Source organism: Prionailurus viverrinus, chromosome B1 (assembly GCF_022837055.1).
Source record: "Prionailurus viverrinus isolate Anna chromosome B1, UM_Priviv_1.0, whole genome shotgun sequence".
Classification (NCBI taxonomy): Eukaryota; Metazoa; Chordata; class Mammalia; order Carnivora; family Felidae; genus Prionailurus; species Prionailurus viverrinus.
The window spans coordinates 6,954,532-6,974,180 of record NC_062564.1 but is presented as its reverse complement, the minus strand read 5'-3'; the positions used below and the strand labels follow the sequence as shown (position 1 = coordinate 6,974,180).

Sequence of the window (19,649 nt, the reverse complement as noted above, 5' to 3'; positions counted from 1 at the left end):
TCTAGGGAAATGTATAAATGTGGGTGTTTGCTGCTCTTTTATCATGGACGCTGTGCTGATCTCTCAAGACCCTTCGAGACATGAGGACATTCCTCTTTCTCTTTGCTGTTCTCTTCCTTCTGGCCCCAGGTAAAATGAACGTCTTTGTAGGGAAGGTTCTAGAGGTGGTGGCCCAGAGAAAGAGTCTGCTTCAGTGAGCACCTTGGTATGGTCAGCCCGGTGGCCCTGCAGGGGAGCATTTACTATGGGAGGTGACCCCCCTAATGTCTCTTCTATAAATCCATTGCATTTTCCCTGATTGTCTAAGATGGGGTATCACGGGGTTGAGGAAACAAAGATATGCCAGGAAAGATGCCCTTTGGTCCCCAGCTCCATGCTCACTAACAAAAACAAAAAAATGGGGAAAAAATGTAAAAGCTAGGGTTGGCATCTATGGATCTTGTAAAAAATAGTCGTGATAGATATGAGACAGGTAAGAAAGAGAGCCAGAAAAAGGCAAAAAGGGACGAGGAAAGGGACAGAGCTCGGACACCGCGTTCACGCCGGCCATGGCGCAGGTCAAACGTACGTGTCAAACTGCTGCTCCTTCGTCACAACACCATGAAGCTGGGCACTTGTGACGAACACTTCACACCACAAAATGCATGCGGTTCTCCAATGCCAGGACCTTTAAGAAAACTCTGTCCTACTTCGAATTTAGTGATTTCAGACCAACACTTCAGGCTTGGAAGGTTTGCTTTATAGATATTTTTCAGATGCAGAAACTGAGCCTCAGATGGGCTAGGTGGCTTCTCAAAGTCATACAGATAAGCGGGAATGAAGCCAGGACCTGAGAGTTCACAGCAGGACTCCTGCCACATCCTCTGGCTCCCAGGAACCTCTAGTGGCTCCAGTCAGATCTTCCTCAAAATAAAATCCAAGACTAGACTCATCCCAGTTTCCAGAGAGCTAGAGAAAGGGCTTTTCAGAGCCTGCAACGAGCCCAAATTGTGCCAGATGCTATAGATGTCTCCTTAGGAGGCTCAGAATTCTCACACCAGCTGTATGTGTTGCTGGTCTGTTTTGCAGTGAGCCTGTGTGGTTCGACTCTGTGCCAAGTGCACCGGGATCCAGGACCTACGGTGAGCTGTTCATTCCACTGACCTCGATATACACATTGGAAACTGACCAAGGCCCCCTTTTCAGATCAGTCAGGTTTATTATATAATTTAGTTAACACAATATAAGATAAGGCAATATAAAATCATCTATATAAGCAAATGGAACTGACCTATTAATATGCATTTGCACACACGCGCGCACGCGCGCGCACACACACACACACACACACACACACACACAGAGTTACATTAACCTCTAGATGGGTGTGTGTGATGATCCATCCGAATCCTTGTAGACACAGATGCTGTCTCTTGCAGAGGCTCTCTCTTTCTGGACCATCACTGTTAACTGGATATAATACAAGGACCCTTGTGAAAAGTGAGGTCCAGTGCCTCCAGCCTGGGATGACCTTACAATATTAGGAGGGGGGATAGAGTACTGTCCCCTGCAGTGGGGGCCAAAGTTCACTGAGCTTTGAAACACCAGAGTATTGATACTTATGAACTTAAATGCAGATGCTAGAAATGATTAGTACACATGCTAATACCAATCCGCCTGGTTTTAGTTTTACATATATGTGAATTAGTCACCTTTGTTTGTCGACATTAATTTCAACTTGTGTACATCTGATGCCTGTCCTTAAATATACCTGGATTAGGTAATCTAAAATGTTGATTCCAGTAAGATGTCTGTCTCTCCTTAACTTGAAGCGGGCTGCTCTTAGGACGGCTACTGATAAAGTACTAAGGCCAGAGCCACTATATTCTGCACAGAATAGACAAGAGGAGTCCTGGGGAACCACTCCCAACACATGCCCCTACTGGCCCTTGAACACGTTTTATGAAATGTGGCAAAGAAATCTGATGAGCCTTTCTAGGCAATCTTTTCCCTTCCACCCACAAGAGTAAACTTTTCCCTTTCTATATATTTATCCCTGTTTATTACTCCAATCGTGGGCCATGTCCCCAGCCTCAGACCTGCTCAATTCTCAGGGTGTAACACTTGGACAGCGAGTTGGGGAGTTACCTGCCCTGGAGGGGTTTACAAGGACAAGATGGTCATTATGTACCGCTAACAGATTCTGATAAAAGAACAATAGCTTCTGCTTCCCAAAGCCCCCACAGCCTAACCCCAAATGTCAAGACAAACGTATTCTTCCTGGTCGTTAATCCCCTAAAACAAAAAGACAGAAAAATTGGAGAGAAAATATCTCCCTACCATCTCATCTACTGGCAGGATGAGACCATGGCAGCTTGTAAAGAAATCTTTCCTAACTAGTTACGAGACTGTACCTGGTAACTGGATGTATGTGAGAGGAGAATTAATCCCAGTGGCTCCCTGCCTTCCATAGCCAGGAACGCGTTTTTTGACGAGAAATGCTCCAAGCTTCAAGGGAGGTGCGTGAATTCTTGTCAGAAAAATGAAGAACTTGTTGCTCTCTGCCAGAAGTCTCTGAAATGCTGCCTGACCCTCCAGCCATGTTGGAAGAACACAAATGATTAAATGTGAAGGCTCTGGCATTCCAGAGTGACATAAATGACATTTTGTCTTCTTTTTACACTGGTCTCTTCAGTGAGAAGACACCTCAATAAAAATAAATGACTATCTTTTATCAATTTGTCAAGTGCTTCACTTAGAAAGGAAATGTGAGTAGTTAACCCTGATGGTCCCTGCCTACTTGCCTTCTTTTTCTATAATTTTTTGGTAAGGGAACTTTCCCCAAATGATCTGATACTTCTTTTTAAAGGGGACTGCTAAAGACTATACATCAACAAACCTCTCACTTGCCCTCAGGCAGTCAGCCCCAACCACCTGTTGAGACAGATGATAGATAAATGGGTAAGTGGAGAAATGAACATATTAAGGATAAGTTGATAGATAAATTTACTTATTAAGGATACTCATGTGTCATACACATATATAAGTTAATCATTTTGACTCCATGGTTTTAATTGGAGACAATTACTGGATCCAGGTCTCCGAATGACTTTCTATTATTTGCCAAATCACTTTCTGACTCTAAGCTTTCATATTACCCAGTTCAAGTAAGGATTCCTGGTCATGTTCCCCAGGCCTAAGATCCAGCCTTGGTTCCCTGTTGGGTCAGAAATCTTGCCTTATTTCCCTCTTGATTCCCCAAGGTCAACGTGCTTAATCCCGTTGAAGCAACAACCTTTTTTTTTTTTATGACATTTTTCTGTTTTGAGATAATTGCGGAGTCATGCACAGTTGTAAAATATAATACAGATACATCTCTACCGTTTAATGCAGTTTTCCCAAGAGCACAACCAGAGGGCAATACACCACGAACACCAGATACTGACACGGATACAAAACAAGTCCATCACCACAGAGATCCCTGCCCCCACCCACGCCCGCCATGTTGCCCTTTCAGGGCCACACCCTCTTCCCTCCTGCGTCTGCCTCCACCTTAATTCCGGGTACTACTTATCTGCTCTCCACTTCTACAACTTGTTCTTCAGGAACGTCATATAAATGGAATCCTACAGGAGTACTTGGGTGGCTCAATCAGTTCAGCGACCGACTTAGTTTCGGCTCAGGTCATGATCTCGCGGTTTGTGAGTTCAAGCCCGGCTTCAGGCTCTGCACTGACAGTGAGGAGCCTGTTTGGGATTCTCTCTCTCCTTCTCTGTCTTCCCCTCCCCTGCTTGCATGCGCTTTCTGTGTCCCTCAAGATAAATGAATTTAAAAATAAAATAAATGGAATCCTACAGTAGGTAACTTCTGGGGGACTTTTCACTCACTGTAGTGGTCTGGAGACTCTCCATGTTTGGTGCGTGTCTCAGTAGGTCTTCCCTTTTTGTCCCTGCATCGTAGTCCACCGGGTGGATGTACCAGGATTCATTGAACCATTCACCTGCTGGGGGACAGCCGGGTTCTTTCCAGTTTGGTACTATGACAAGTAAAGGTGTTGTAAACTTTTACGTTTATAGATGTTTGAGCAAACACAACTTGTCATTACTCTGAGACAAGCGTCCCAACATGCACTTGCCAAGTCATATGGTTGCAGGTTTAGTTTTTACAAAAGAATGCCAAACTGTTTCCCAGAGTAGCTGTACCGTTTTTACACTCCCACCAGGAATGTAAGCGTGACCTAGCTTATCCACACCCTAGCTAGCATCTGCTGCAAAAAGTTGCCACGATTTTTTTGTTTTTGTCATCAACAGCTTATATGTCATTTTAGTTTGACTTTCTCTAAAATCTCATGATGTTTAACACCTTATCCTGTGGTTTTGTTTTTTTGTTTTGTTTCGTTTTTTGTTTTTGCCAAAAGGTACAAAGGTACAAAGCCTTCAGCGAAATGGATGGCTCACACTTATTTTCTAATTGGATTTTTTCTTGTTTTCACTGTTGAGCTCTGGGAGTCCTTGATATATTCTTGATATGGGTCATGTGTTGGATATGCAATTTCCAAATAATTTCCCCCCGATATACATTGCATTTTTAACCTCTTAATAGATCTTTTGAGCAGCAATTTTTTTTAACTTTGTGAAGTCCAGCTTCTTTCTATGGATCATGGTTTCTTTGGGAGTCAAGTCTCAGATCTTTTTGTGTAGTCTTAGATGATTTTCTCCTATGTGCTTTTCTAAAAGTTTAATGGTTTTACAGTTACACTTAAATCCATGAACCATTTTGAGTTAATTTCTCTAAAAGCTGTTAAGATGGTCAATGTTGTTCTCATTTCTGTTTTTGCTGTGGGTGTTCAGTTGCTCCAGCATTTGTTCAAAAGGCTGTCTTTTCTCCATTGGATTACTGTTGCAACCTTGTCAAACATTGGAAACTTAGGTCCAAACAAACTCCTACCTGGAATGTTTATAGCACCTTTGTTTATAATCACCCCAAACCAGGAGCAACCAAGATGTCCCTCAGTAGGTGGGCTGAGAACAAACTGTGGTTCATCCAACTAATGGAATATTATTCAGGAATAAAAAACAGGTAAGCGGTCAAGTCACCAAAAGACACAGAATAACCTTAAGTGCATATTGCTGTGTGAAAGAAGCCAGTCTAAAAAGGTTATAGACGGCATGATTCCATGTATGTGGCATTCTGGAAAGGGGAAAACTAGGGATCGTGAAAAGAAGTGATCTTTTGCCCCGGTTGCCAGGGGGTTGGCCAGGGGTAAAACACAGGGAATGTGCTAGGGCAGAATATCAAACTTCTGCATGATGCTCTGCCTTTGTTAAACCCTGAGAACCATGCAGCCCAAAGGGTGAACTAAAGTTCACTGTGCAAATTAACAGAGTTAATTGGAAGTCAGGGCTACCCCAGGGTGAAATGCAGAACTATCTAATTGTATCATAAATGTATAAAACAACTTTCCTGCAGGCCAGGGGGAAGGGGATGCTGGCCTGGGTAACGTGGGCAGTTACAAAAGAAGTCTATAATCTAGTACAATGCACAAGAGCATGGCACTCTAGCCGATGATGTATTTGTTAGGTAACACAAGCTTAGCAATTCAGATCTTGCTATGCACTTATAGCCAGAACTGAACAGTTAAGTACCGGGCTTGCAGATGTGGGAGCCAGGTTTGGAGAGGGAGTTTATAGATAAGCAGGGAAAAGGTAGAATGACCGACTTGGGGATGGATGAAAGGTGGAGACCTGGCTTGCATACAGATGGTTACATATACAAATATTTATTGGTGTGTGTGTGTGTGTGTGTGTGTGTGTGTGTGTGTGTGTGATTAAACAAATATGTACGTCCTTGCTCTGTCAGCTTAGAGGTCCCAGAAGCAAGAACATTCCAGCAACTATGAGCACACCTGGCACTCAAATACTGGTTTTTAATTCCATTCACCAATGGAAGGAGTCAGGGATCCTTGGAGAAGTGGGTGATTCTAAGACTGGAGCAGAGAACGTACAAGATAAACCCAGAGCGACTTTGTAGTGCCAGAACATGTGGAAGAACTTCAAACAAACAATGACACAGTGTGCCAAAAGAACACAAAAATTGAATTAATTTAGGGAAAAAGAAATTAAGTAGTGTTGGTATAAAATAGATATCCATGAGTATATAATAAATATTCATGATCAGGACTCCGCCATACTGAAAGAAACACCAGTCTGTTCCTGGCTGGTGTCCCTGCAATGTGACCTTCACAAATACGTCCTAGGGTGTCCCATTCATTTGAGCGAGGAAGCTGGGTGGGCTGGTGTAGGGGGCGTGTCCTTCCTCCAGATAAAGCTTTAGTAAAATCATTTTCCTGGGAGAGTCAGCTCTTGTTGTAGAAAACTCTCTGGACATATTTCACATAATTACTTCCCCTTTTCCTTGCCAGGGCCACCGGGGATTACTTCTTGGCTTTTCACCGTGATTACCTCATGGGCGTCCTGGAGTTAAAACCCAGGAAGCAGTGGGGTCCCTTCCCCTGTGGCCCTCAGTTGTTTGGTTCAGGCTTGCCCTCACTCATCCTCTGGAAATTTGTCAACATGACCACAGTGTTCCTACCCTTTTAAGGCTCCAGAGGCTTCTGCCCCAGGTTAGCCCATCTCCGCTGTGACTCTCTCCAAATTTGGGAGCGGTGGTTTGCCCTGTGACCTAAGTTCTCTGATGGGTCCAAGAAAAATCATCGATTTTCAGTTTGTTCAGAGTTTTCCTTACCTTAAGGGTGGGAGTGGAGACTTTCAGGTTTTTCACATGTAGCAGCTGAAATCAAAGTCCCAGGGTTCAGCCCAGTGAGCCCGGTGGGTATCTCCTCTCCTCTGTCTGTTCCGCTCTCCCCTGCTCATGTCGCTTCTGCTTTATGCTCGTCCTCTCTGTCCCAACGTTCACTCAACAGGTGGTTGGTTTTTAAGCACATGTTGGGCACTGGGCGAGCCCGTAATTTGTGAATGGAACATGAACATCGTCTCCCACTTGGTGAACTTAGAATTCAATCAGGAAGACCAAGTCACTGAAAACATCATGTAATTACAACTTGGGAAAGATGTCGTGAAGGAATAAAAAACTTCCAGGGCACTTGGGCACATGGGAAGAACAGGGAGAGATCCCCCAACATTGTGACATGGAGATTCCAGGAGGTCATTCGTGGGAGGAGGGGGGAGTATTCCAGGGAGAAGAGCGTTGGGCCCTGAACGGAGGCCAGCGCTGCTCGAAGCTCATGGTAAAGGGCTTGCTTGGATTCAACCAAAAAGTGAGAGCAGGGATTTTATTGTAGGGATTTTGAGAAGAGATGTGACAAGAGCCAATTAATGTTTAATTTTAATGTTTAAAATTCTCTTCTCATCTGGAAAAGAATCAGATGGTGGGGTCCATCAGCTAGGAGAGCAGAGGGAGGAGGTGGCTTGGGAAGTCTGTTCCACCAGGGTTCCAGGGTATTCTCTCAAGTCAGTTCAGTCACTATCCCCTCGAAACCACTGCCAAAGTCCCGCCTCCTGGTCTTCAGGCATGATAATCGCACTGATTTATTCTGTTATTTAGTGAGAAATGAATTTGACACAGACAAGATATGCGGCTATGGGACCGCCCGCTGCCGGAGGCGCTGTAAAACAGGGGAATTCTTCATCGGAACTTGCCCCAACATCTACCCCTGCTGTCTGAAAACTCGGAATGCCAACCGACCCATTCCTCTGACGTACTGAAACCCGGTGGGGCCGGGTCCTTGCAGCAGCCAAAACTCTGAGCCTTCACTTCCTGAGTCCCCTCATGGCTGGAACGTTCCCAGTGGCTGCAGCTAATCCAATTATGCTAAAACCTTGGATTGCGAGTAACTTGTTCCTGAGAGTGTTCCACAAGATGAGCAAATATTTCTAATAAATTTTAACTTGATAAACGAGTGAGGTCTTGCAATACGAGTAGTACATGACGCCCAATGTCACATGATCACAGCTGAGCCAATGGTCCTTGAAATTCGCTTTGATATGCAAGTGCTTTGGATGACAAGCCTGTTTGTGGAACAAATTATGCTCGCAAACCAAGGTTTTACTGTCACAAGAATTCGCTAAGTGCCTTCACTCAGTGGAGAGCATGTGGGGGAGCCTCAAAATGGCCTTGCATAGTTGGGATAAGGGAGAAAGCAAAGTGGGTTAAGTGAGTGTTTCAACATAACAACCAAACCAAAAAGTACAGCTAATCAGCCACAAGCCTAAGTGAACTTCTTTTATTTATTTTTTTTAGTTTTTTTAAATGTTTATTTATTTTTGAGAGAGAGAGAGAGAGAGAGAGAGAGAGACTGCACGAACAGGGGAGGGACAGAGAGAGAGGGAGTCACGGAATCTGAAGCAGGCTCCAGGCTCCGAGCTGTCAGCACAGAGCCTGATGCCGGGCTCAAACTCACAAACCCTGAGATCATGACCTGAGCCAAAGTCGGACACTTAACCGACTACCCACCCAGGCGCCCCCTAAGTGAACTTCTTTTATAATTTTGGCCTGAACTGCATCAGCTGAGCTTGCTAGCATGAGTTTTCTCTTCTGATCAGTTTTGCTCAGCAGTTAGTAATGTCTTTTATTAATTAAAACAGGAAAGAAATCAATATTAAGTGCAATTCATTTAGCAAACACTCTAATTCAAGGCATAGACCTCCAGGGAGCAAGACTAAAGAAATGTTATGTGACAAGGGACTGGCCCACATGGATGTCTGTGGAGGGTCCCATCCTGCAGACACGGCACAGAGCTGATCTGCCCCCCCCACCCCCAGACCCACTGTCCTGAAATCTGGCAAGGAAAGGGGAGCCCTAAAACATCTGACTTCCCTTTTCCTTCCAAATGTTAGCCCAGCTAATAAATGAATGATAACAAAGAATGATAACATCAAGAGAATATCACTATTTTGCAAACCCCTAGGGAAATAATGACCTAGCCTGTGAATGTCAAGAGCCCCACTCAAATAAACAAGAATGGGGCACCTGGGATGCCTGGGTGGCTCAGTCGGTTAAGTGTCCGACGTCAGCACAGGTCATGATCTCACAGTCCATAAGTTTGAGCCGCGTATCGGGCTCTGTGCTAACAGCTCGGAGCCTGGAGCCTGCTTAGGATTCTGTGTCTCCCTCTCTCTCTGCCCCTCCCCTGCTCATGCTCTCTCTCTCTGTCTCAAAAATAAATAAAAACATTAAAAAAAAATTTTTTTAATAAAAAAAAAAAGAACAGGGGCGCCTGGGTGGCTCAGTTGGTTAAGCGTCCAACTCTTGGTTTACGCTCAGGTCATGATCTCACGGTTTGTGAGTTCAAGCCCTGCATCGGGCTCTGTGCTAACAGTGCAGAGCCTGCTTGGGCTTCTCTCTCTCTCCCTCTCTCTGCCCCTCCCCTACTTGCTCTGTCTCTCTCAAAATAAATAAACTTAAAAAAGTTTTTACAAGACGAGAAAACTCAGACTCAATCACAGATTTTTTTAAAAGCATAATTGAATTGGACCCAATGGCATCAATAATTTCTGAGGAAAAGACAAGAATGAAAAGAGGAGGGAAAAATGAAGAGTCCGATGGATTAAAACCAAAAGGGGGAGGACACAGAGAAGGAGAAGCAGAGGAAGCCAAGGAACGCAGGGAGAAAAGAACAGAAATGAAATCTGGAATGACTTTGGAACGACCCACACAACTTCGGGAAATGACAGTTGTGAAAAATCAGGCCATCCCTGAAATGCCTGACGTTTTCCTGCCTGATTTTTTACACTGAAATAAATACATTCAGAAGCCAGGGTAGAAGCTGGACGACAGCCATATTTATGTCACCATTTTGATGCGCACCAGCGCTTTAATAGACACTTGAGGAAGTTGGTTTTTTGTGTTAATGACGTTTGTTCTCTCTCTTTCCTCCTTCTGCTCCTCTTCTATTTGTTCCGTCCTCTCTTAGTCACCAAACCCACCCAGGGCATTCAGGCATACTTTTCACTTCCTGAGGAAAATGGCTCCCATGTTTGTTCCGCTGCCCGTGGGAAAATAACACACCGACTGTCCTCGGGGCTAGAGACACCGTTCCGGATTTCAGCTCTTCCCACCTACAGGCCCCCGCCCTGCAACTCAGGGCTATAAAGGGAGCCCTGCTGCCAGCCCCGGGACCTCCTCAGACAGCTGTCCCCGTGGTGACATGAAGCCATCCCTCTCTGTATTCCCCAGCTTCCTCCTTGTGGCTCTGCTGTTTCCAGGTAAATGGGAAATGTGACCTCGTCCTGGGGACTGAGTCTCTCTGCAATGGTCATCTCCAGGTGGGGCGTCCAGGTGGGGCATGAGACACTAAGCCCACAGGTGCATTTCCTGGTGGGGTTCTCGGGCAGCAGTCTCTTGATGGGTTTGTCAGTGACCCCTTGAATGTGCTGATGGCCCTGGCTCCCCAGCAGACAGGGTCCTGACCCTGACCACACTTCCTCAGCTTTTTAATATTCACCTGCTCCTTACAGAGAAGGCAGCCTGCATCATGAATGATCCTAACTGTTAGGGAGTTTCACTCAACAACTATATTGGGGCACACTCATTGGGGACGCTCATTGGCTTCCAGGTGGCCTCCACTGCCAGCCCTCTTCAGTCCTCACTCACCTCTCCCTCTCCTCTCTCTCTCCCTTTCTCTCTCCCTCTCCTTCTCTCTTTCAGTCTATCTCTCATACTCTCTCTCTCCCTCTCTCCCTCCCCCCCTCCACACACACACACACACACACGCGCACACACACACACACACACACACACACACACACGCCCTGCTTCCAACCCATTCCATGCCATTCTCTATTTGCTCACTCTTTCTTTACAGCTTTACTGAGGTACACTTATTATACCAAAACCCACACATAGTTAACATGAACAGTTTGATGAGTTTGGACATTTGCAAACACTCCTAGTACCATCACTATAGCCAAGGTAAGAGCCACCCGCAACCCCTCCCAAAGTTTTCTTCTGTCCCTTTATGGTGGTGTTTTTTTGTGATGATAACACTTAAAAGATCTATCCTCTGGGGGCGCCTGGGTGGCTCAGTCGGTTAAGCGTCCGACTGCGCCTCAGGTCATGATCTCACGGTCCGTGAGTCCGTGAGTTCAAGCCCCGCGTCGCGCTCTGTGCTGACAGCTCAGAGCCTGGAGCCTGCTTCAGATTCTGTGTCTCCCTCCCTCTCTGACCCTCCCTCGTTCATGCTCTGTCTCTCTCTGCCTCAAAAATAAATAAACATTAAAAAAAAAAATTAAAAAAAATAAAAAAATAAAAAAATAAAAAGATCTATCCTCTGAACGAACTTTGAAGTGCACAATACCATACTGCTACCTGTAGGCACGGTGCTTCACAGCAGATCTCTGGACTGCGGCCATGTTACAGGACTGAAACTCTGTACCCATTGAGCAGCAGGGACTCCCAGTCTCCCCCGACCCTCCATTTTACCCACCCCCTAGAGTAAAGGACCTCATCCTCATGGGTCCTCTCAAAAGAGAGAGAGTTCTAAAAATGCTGCATATTTACTCGGAAACAGGACTATCCGGAGCCAGAAATGAGGACCTTCAAGGCACTGAGGGTCCCAGAGAACCCAGGGAAGAGTCTCCTGGACAAGGAACAAACGGGTCTCATTTGCTACACCACCAAGAGAAACGCCACATCTTACCGCGTACTCCCCCTTATGAGGGTAGGTGACTCCAGGAATGTTCAGTGAATGAAGAGATGGGAAGGGGTCTGTGCCTGTGGGGTAGGGGAGAGCTTCACCCAAACCTGAGACCCGGAGGATATGACATTGAGTAAGACACCCTCGTGCCCGCTCCCTTGGCCTTGAGTTCCTTCAATCTAGGCATTTGCTGAATACCTGCGAAGAGGGCGGGGTGACCTGTGAGCTCACAGGGAATGTCCCAGGGTGGGGTGTGCGGAGGATGGGGCACTGGTCTGAGGAACACAGGCATGACAAAGCCAAAGAGCCCTCAGCCGCCTTTCTGGTCGGTCCTCAACCCCCACGTGGAGCCTGAAAGCAATCTGGAAGGACCTAGAGAAGACCGTCATTTCTAAGATGCTTCCTTAGTCCCAAACTCTTTCCTGACCCTGAGTCAGGGAACAAGAGGCTGGACACTCGGTGGGCAAGAGCAGGGAACACATGAGGGTGTTGGCAGATGGAAGCCAGGAATTCAGATCCTGCGACATTGTTCCCTACATCGTCCTCTCCTCTCTTCAATCCCTTTGGAGGGGGCTCTGGGCTCCCAGGGGACTCACTCCCAGGTTCTCCTCCCAAGGGAAGGTGAAAAGACAAAATGGTGCTTGCACAGCAGCATAAACAACACGAGGTGTGTGTCACTTATCCTAACTGTAGATCTATGACACAGGGTCATTCCCATTTGATTCATGAGGGCGTTGGGGAGATTGGTCCACATTTGTCCAAAATAACGTGTCTAAGATCGTGCGGCTGGCAAATGGCAGTCAAGAGTGGAAACTTCAAGAATATAAGCAAGACTTCCAGGGCTGTTGTCCAGGAAGAGGTCTCAGTCCACTCCCTTTAAGACATACCTGTTTCTTTCTCCCCGATACCCTGCACTCGCTTCCTGCCTACGTTTCTCTGTGTGCATCACTCTTGAATTTTTACTTGCCTTCCCCACCTGTGATTTCCATCCTTAGTGCGCAGCCTCCCTATGTTCAGACTGGCTCTGATGTGCATCTGCTCCATCCCAGTGCCACACACAGAGTGCAACCTTGTGACCGGGCATCACTGACCACTGCCATCTCATTCCCCAATCCAGAGAAGAAGCAATGAAGACAGAGAATTTCCTCCATAATAAGTATTTTTGCAATACAATTTTCCGAAGCATTTTTACTTTCCTACTGTTTTTTCTACTTCCTATTGCATTTGAGTGTACTGGAGAAATACTCTTTATGAAGAAAATTCTCTCCCTAATGGCTTCTCCTCTGAATTGGGGAAGGACTCTCGTTACTTCCTGTATTAACATTATACCTCGATCTGTGTCTAGAAATGCAGTATCTCAAAAGTACACCTGAAAAATACACAACTAAGAGAATACACCCTAAAATGCTCACCCAGCTGTACAAGTCTGTGCTGGTCTGGCACTACGCTGGGTTAACCCACATTTTCCACCATTACACCGCTGTGGTCCCCAAGCCATGCGGTGACTCCTAGAAAATGCTCTGCTCTTTCGTGTCCTTGCACAACCCTGTGGAGCACAGCTAGCTTTAGTTCAAGACCCCATTTCGACGCTACATTTAACATCCATTTAAATTTGATAATCTCTGTGACCTTATTTGGCTGTTCTCTATGTTCCCAAATCACTCTGTGCAGACTCGACTGTGGATGGATTATACTGAATTTAAATACGTGGTTACATGTTTGTTTCCCGGCTGATTCAGAGAATGTCCCCCTCCCCTGACCCTGTTATGGCACACTAAAATGTCCTACATCATTCAGCCTTGAAGGAATGAGCAAGTGAGTTAATTTACTGAGTGAATAAACATCTGTAGGGCCCCCCATCTGTTCTATTTTTGTCTTTCTCTCTTTCTAAGATTACCCCCTTTCTCTCTCAAAAGTTACTAAGTTTCTGTATATAACATAGGATTTTCAGCTGGGATTCAGGGTACTAGGGGGTCGGGAGGCAGACCACTCTGCACAGAGGAGGTAACCAAAATGCAGCGACACAAGCCTTAAATCCTAGGGTGACTGGCACATGGAGAGGCCCCTCATTCTCCAGAGGGCAAGGGCTGGGGGTCTTGCTCCCAAATGGAGCCATGGGTTTCTTTTTTTTCTTTTTAATGTTTACTTATTTTTTGAGAGAGAGACAGAGAGAGAGAGACAGAGAGAGAGCTGGAGAAGGACAGAGAGAGAGAGAGAGAGAGAGAGAGAGAGAGAGACACAGAATCTGAAGCAGGCTCCAGGCTCCAAACTGTCAGCACAGAGCCTGACCCAGGACTCAAATTCACGAGTGTGAGCGGGGGAAGGGGCAGAGAGAGAGAGGGAGAGAGAGAATCCCAAGCAGGCTCCACACTGTCAGTGCAGAGCCCAATGCAGGGCTCAAACTCACGAACCGTGAGATCATGACCTGAGCCGAAAACCAGAGCCAGGTGCTTATCCGACTGAGGCACCCAGGCGCCCCACTTTTTCTTCCTAACACTTGCCCTTTGCCTTTTCTATCAGTCGTCTTCATAATATATCATTTAAGGTAAAAATTCATCTTTACTAACCGCAGGGCTTGAAACGTAGAGTGAGGGAGCAAGTTCACATTCCTCAAGTAAACTGGCACATCTCAGAGGCACAAGACAGTCTTCCAGGCGCTTCCCCAGAATGAGGCGGAACTAGAAGTCATTTTCACTTTCAAAATCTGCCCTTGGCTACCTCTCATCTCCCTTACAGAGAAGGCTCAGCCCGAACCCACCCTCCTTGCAGGACCATCCCACTGAAGTCTGCACTTGGGAGGGCTGTGTCACTCGTCAGTCAGCCTCGCAGAGCCCTTCCGTGTCCCCTTGCATAACATCCTACATTGTTGAAAGTGGAACATTTGTATCATGATACATCTCTTACCGTGTCTCTTTCCAACTGCCTCTGACCCGGCAGCTTGTTTCTCAGGGAGAGTAGAAGTGGCTTTCAAGCCAGAATCAAGGATCTGATTTGTACACTCTCAGGCTGACTACAGGGAACTGTGAGCGCTCACATACAAAAGAAACCTGTTTCCTACCTACGGGCGACCTCCGCCGTGTCCCTTTGGACTCAGATGATCCCTGTTCGAGTCTTGAGATGGTCTTAAGAGGCTAATGTCGGATCTCTCTTTATACAGAACCGGAACCGGATTTCAAAGTGGTCAACTGCAAGAAAAGTGAAGGCTACTGTCAAGAATACTGTAATTATATGGAGACACAAGTGGGTTACTGCTTTAAAAAGAAATACGCCTGCTGTTTACATCAGAACTGAACTTGCTGACACAGAAGCCAGAGTTTGGTCCCCTCGCCGGCTCTCTGGGTCCTCTCCCTAACGCAGACACAGGGGTTTCTGGAGAAAGGACTGAGCATGGGCTAGCTGAGGTGTTGTCATCTGAGCTGGAGAGTTTCGACATGTTATTCCAACTAAAAGAGAGATGAAAACCCACTACGCCTGCCCTTAGAGAAAGTGACTTAGCCTGATGTGGACAAAATCCTCAAAAATCAACAGTTTTTGCTGGTAGATGTGGATGTAATAAACTTTCACAAGAAAGCATTCAAGTCATTCCTTCTCTTGTTTAAAAAAAAAAATTTTTTTTTTGAGGGGGCCCCCCAGGTGGCTCAGTCGGTTAAGCCATGACTTCATCTCAGGTCATGATCTCACGGTTCGTGGGTTCGAGCCCCGCATCGGGCTCTGTGCTGACAGCTCGGAGCCTGGAGCCTGGAGCCTGCTTCAGGTTCTGTGTCTCCCTGTCTGTCCCTCCCCTGGTCTCGCTCTGTCTCTCTCTCTCAAAAATAAACATTAAAAGAAATTAAAAATAAAATAAAAATAAAAATATTTTTTGACGAGCGCCTGCGTGGCTCAGTTAGTTAAGCATCTGACTCTTAATTTTGGCTCAGGTCATGATATCATGGTTCATGATTCCAGCCCCCCATCGGGCTCAGCCCTGACAATGCAGAGACTGCTTGGGATTCTCTCTCCCTCTCTCTACCCGTTACCTCCTCTCAAAAAATAAATAAATAAACATTAAAAAAAGAGAGAGAAGGGGCACCTGGGTGGCTCAGTTGGTTAAGCGTCTGACTCTCGATTTTGGCTCAGGTCATGATCTCATGGTTCCATGAGTTCAAATCCCACATCAGGCTCTGCACTGACAGCTTGGAGCCTGGAGCTTGCTTCAGATTCTGAGTCTCCCCCTCTCTCTGCCCCTCCCTTGCTCGTGATCACTCTCTCTCTCTCTTTTTCAAAATTAAACATTAAAAAAATTTTTTTAAAAAGAGAAAAATATTTTTGAGTACCTATTTTGTTCCCGGGCACTGAGAAATGTAACAAATTGGAAACCTGAATATGTGAGGAGAAACACAGCCAAATAAACTTAAAAAATAAAATGCCACGCATTTTATCATGTGAATATATCCAAGGCAATATGTGGAGCAGATAAATATAAGAGATTTAAGAAAGGATTCCTGGGGAAATTCGAGCAGGGTTTTGGAGGATGAGTAGGAGTTTGTTACGCAAAAGAGAGAGGCAGAGATTCCCAGGCAAGGGGTACAGTTTGCAGAGAGGCATGAAGATGTGAAAGAATGGTTTGCTAAGCAAATGATGAGAAGTTCAGCATCACTATGAAAGAGACGGATTGATTACAAGTCTCAAATGAGGAGCGTGCAGGAAAATGGTGAGAAGTTGTCAAAGAAAATAAATATGATGCTCCAGATCTCAGCTGCTAAACAAGAAGGGGTTATCAGGTACCTCCAGAGGAGTGACACCATCATAGTTTCAATTTTAGAATGTTCCTTCTAATGAAAGACTTGGGGGTAGATTAGAAATGCATGAGACCAGAAGCAGGAATGCCAGTTAAGGGCTGATGGCAACTGTGGACGTCCAGAACAGCCATTCAGCGACCAAGGTGGAGATAATGGCTAGGAAGGGGAAAGAACTGGGTCCCCGATGACATGGGGTTCTCAGGTTTGGTGACGGAGAAGAAGGAAGGGCATGGGACAGAAAAGAATGGTTAACTGAGGCAGCTCGCACAGGACAAGAGAGAGCAGGAGGGACATGGACAGGACCAGGTTGGCTCTGGACATGTTGTACTGGATCAGGCATTCAGGACACCCCGCAGGGCCGTCAAGGGACCAATGCGGATTCCGGGAGAGGCAGGGAGACAAGAAATCCGAGTGGAAGGCTTGCAATCCTTCGTGAGGGGGCAGCTTTCAGGGAAGCAGAAGGACCTGGCTGAGTGATGCTAACAGTTCAGGGAGGCACAGAATGGGGGGACCACCGCAGCACTTGGCGGGGGCTCTGGGAGGGGACATGAGACAGCGTGGGTCTAGAAGATGAGCACGGGAAAGGGGGTGGGTCATCCTGCAAAGGAAGGTGGGCCCAGACAACAAGCAGGGACCTCAGAACAAAGGCAAGGATGCCTCTGCCTCCACGTTGTCTCCGTTCCGTCCGGTTGAGGGACAGGGGCCGGAGATGGGACTCCACTAGGAACGCAGCCTCGGGTATTTAATGCCAGCGTCTCCTAAGCAGTGAGAGCAAACATTTACTCAAGGAGCCTTTCATTTTTGCCTTTGGTGTAAGAGTCAGAATAGTGACTAAGTATGAAATCGAGAAGGGGGGAAGGTGTATGTGTGAGGAGTTTGTAAAGGAAACAATGTTGGGTGGCTGAGAGGGAGATAGGGAGCGTTGGCGCCCTCCCTGCAAATACACGTCTAGCGTGTCACCTTTCTCCTTAAATCTCTCTACTGGGGCCGCTGTTTCCATTCACTCATTCACTCATTCATTCATTCACTTATCCATTCACTCATTCACTCACTCATCCATTCACTTATCCATTCATTCACTCATCCATCCATCCATTCATTCATTTACTCATTCATTCACTCATCCATCCATTAGTTCGTTCACTCATCCATTTGTTCACTCATCCATTCATTAATTCGTTCACTCATCCATTAATTCATTCACTCACTCACTCACTCGTCCATTCAACACATATCTAGTAAGCATCCACAGCAGCCCAGGCATTGTTTTGGGTACCAGAAGTCCAGCGATGAACAAAATCTCTGCCCACACTCTACCAAGAGGGACAGACAATAAGCATGACAGGTGAGTAAAATGTATGATGTATTAAAGTGATAAATGACATGGAATAAGAAAAATCCAGGAAGGGATGACACCTTGTCAGGCAGGGGCTTGGGGCTGGGTGCGGGAGGTGGGGGAGCCTCCCTGGGTACAGACAGAGAGTGGCGGGGGGTGGGGGGGCAGGCCCTCTGCATTTGGCGGGTGGAAGGCATCCCAGGGGGAAGAGAGGACAGTGCCAGTGCCCCAGGGAGGCAAGGTGCTGTATGTGTTTGTGGAGCAGCAGGACGAGGCCAGTGTGACTGCAGCAAAGGGAACTAGGGAGCTACAGTCATCTGTGAGGCCAGAGTGGTAGCAGCGTTAGGTAACGAACCCAGGGGTCCCAGCAAGATTTGGGCTTTCTCTTTGAGGAAGATAGGAGGCCATCTGCAGTTTGCTTCTTCGTGTTTCTGTACTTATAAGAGCATTTTATTAACACCACTGGGAATAAAAGGTCAGTGTCAGACCTGAGCTTTCCTGGGAAAATGAACTTACAACTCTCTTCAATCTCATGAGATGAAAATGTGCAAACAGTATTTTCTGTCCCCTTCAGTTGAGTGAAAGTCACCCTGCATGAAGACCTACTGTGTCCTGGGAGTCTACGGCCTGTGCCCACTGCTGGTGGCTCAGAAGTACATTTGTTATGACCATTGCAAATTTTCATTTGTCACGTGGGCATTGGTGGATGGCAGGAGTCCCCATGCCTGGTCCTTTACCCTTGATACTCACCGGGATTCTGCTCCGGGGGCTTCTAATCATTCCCCGAATAATGGGAACTTAAAAAAAAAAATCTCTACTCACTAGATTCATAGTGAGGCAATAGCAGAATGTGCCATGAAATATGTCTAAGTGGTGATTATTTTGGGGCTCAAGGTGATTATTAGTAAACTGTTTATAACCCATGTTACAAAATTTTGAATCCATCATCTTCTACACCTTTCTTTACCTTTTATGAGTCAAGAGTCCTCTCTGCTCATCACAAGGAAAAACCCATTTTATTCCTTTTCTATCTCCTTTTTTTGGGTGTGGGGGGAGGAGTTGTCTATATGAGATGATGGATGTTAACTAAACTTGTGGTAATTATTTTATGGTATATGCAAGTCAGATCATTATGCTGTACACCTTAAATTTACACAGTGCACTGTATCACTTATGTCTCAAAACTAGAAAGAGGGAGAAAAAAAGATCATCATTTCTGATGTCAATGATATCTCAATAAAACATGAAAACAAAGAAAGGAGATGCTATGTCCTCAAAAAAAAATCCTTTGGAGCACTTGGGAGGCTCAGTCAGTTGAGTGTCCAACTTCAGCTCAGGTCATGATCTCTGTTCATGAGTTCAAGACCCCCGTGGGGCTCTGTGCTGACAGCTCAGAGCCCGGAGCCTGCTTCGGATTCCATGTCTCCTTCTGTCTCTGCCCCTCCCCTGCTCGCACTCTGTCTCTCTCTCTCAAAAATAAATAAACATTAAAAAATTTAAAAAAAAAAATCCTTTGCGAGATTGTTGTGTCTGGGTTCCAGCTGGGTTACGATAAAGATTCCACAGCTCATGTAGACCACCGAATTCCCAGCGGTGCATAGAGTGGTGCATAGACCTTCCCCTAGAATGCTGCCTTTCCAGACTTCTTTCTGGATAAATGTATTCCATACTTAATTCACACAGAGACACACTCACACGAGGCTGATACTCAGGGACAGGGCATGTATGGTGAAAACTAGTACTTACATGCAAACCCGGAAGCATTGCCATTGACTCAGTGACTCAGTTATTCTGCTTCTCAGAAACAACTGACTCTTCAATGGGTGCAAAGTTATAGTTATGCAAAATGAGTAAGTCCTAGAGATCTGCTGCACAACATTGTGCCTGTGGTTAAAATACTGTA

At 46.0% G+C, this 19,649-nt stretch overlaps 2 protein-coding genes across 2 annotated transcripts; both read left to right on the top strand.

The window, feature by feature from the left end:
• The first annotated feature begins 80 nt into the window (after nt 1–80).
• On the top strand, nt 81–2,604 carry LOC125164305 (beta-defensin 106A-like). Its single transcript, XM_047856942.1, has 2 exons — nt 81–129; nt 2,453–2,604. Exons 1-2 carry the CDS (start codon nt 81–83, stop codon nt 2,602–2,604), a joined length of 201 nt encoding a protein of 66 aa, XP_047712898.1.
• A 7,540-nt stretch (nt 2,605–10,144) lies between these two features.
• LOC125164365 (sperm-associated antigen 11B-like) lies at nt 10,145–14,923 on the top strand. Its single transcript, XM_047857035.1, has 3 exons — nt 10,145–10,202; nt 11,507–11,656; nt 14,790–14,923. The coding sequence occupies exons 1-3, from the start codon at nt 10,145–10,147 to the stop codon at nt 14,921–14,923; spliced, it is 342 nt and encodes a 113-aa protein (XP_047712991.1).
• The last annotated feature ends 4,726 nt before the right edge of the window (nt 14,924–19,649 follow it).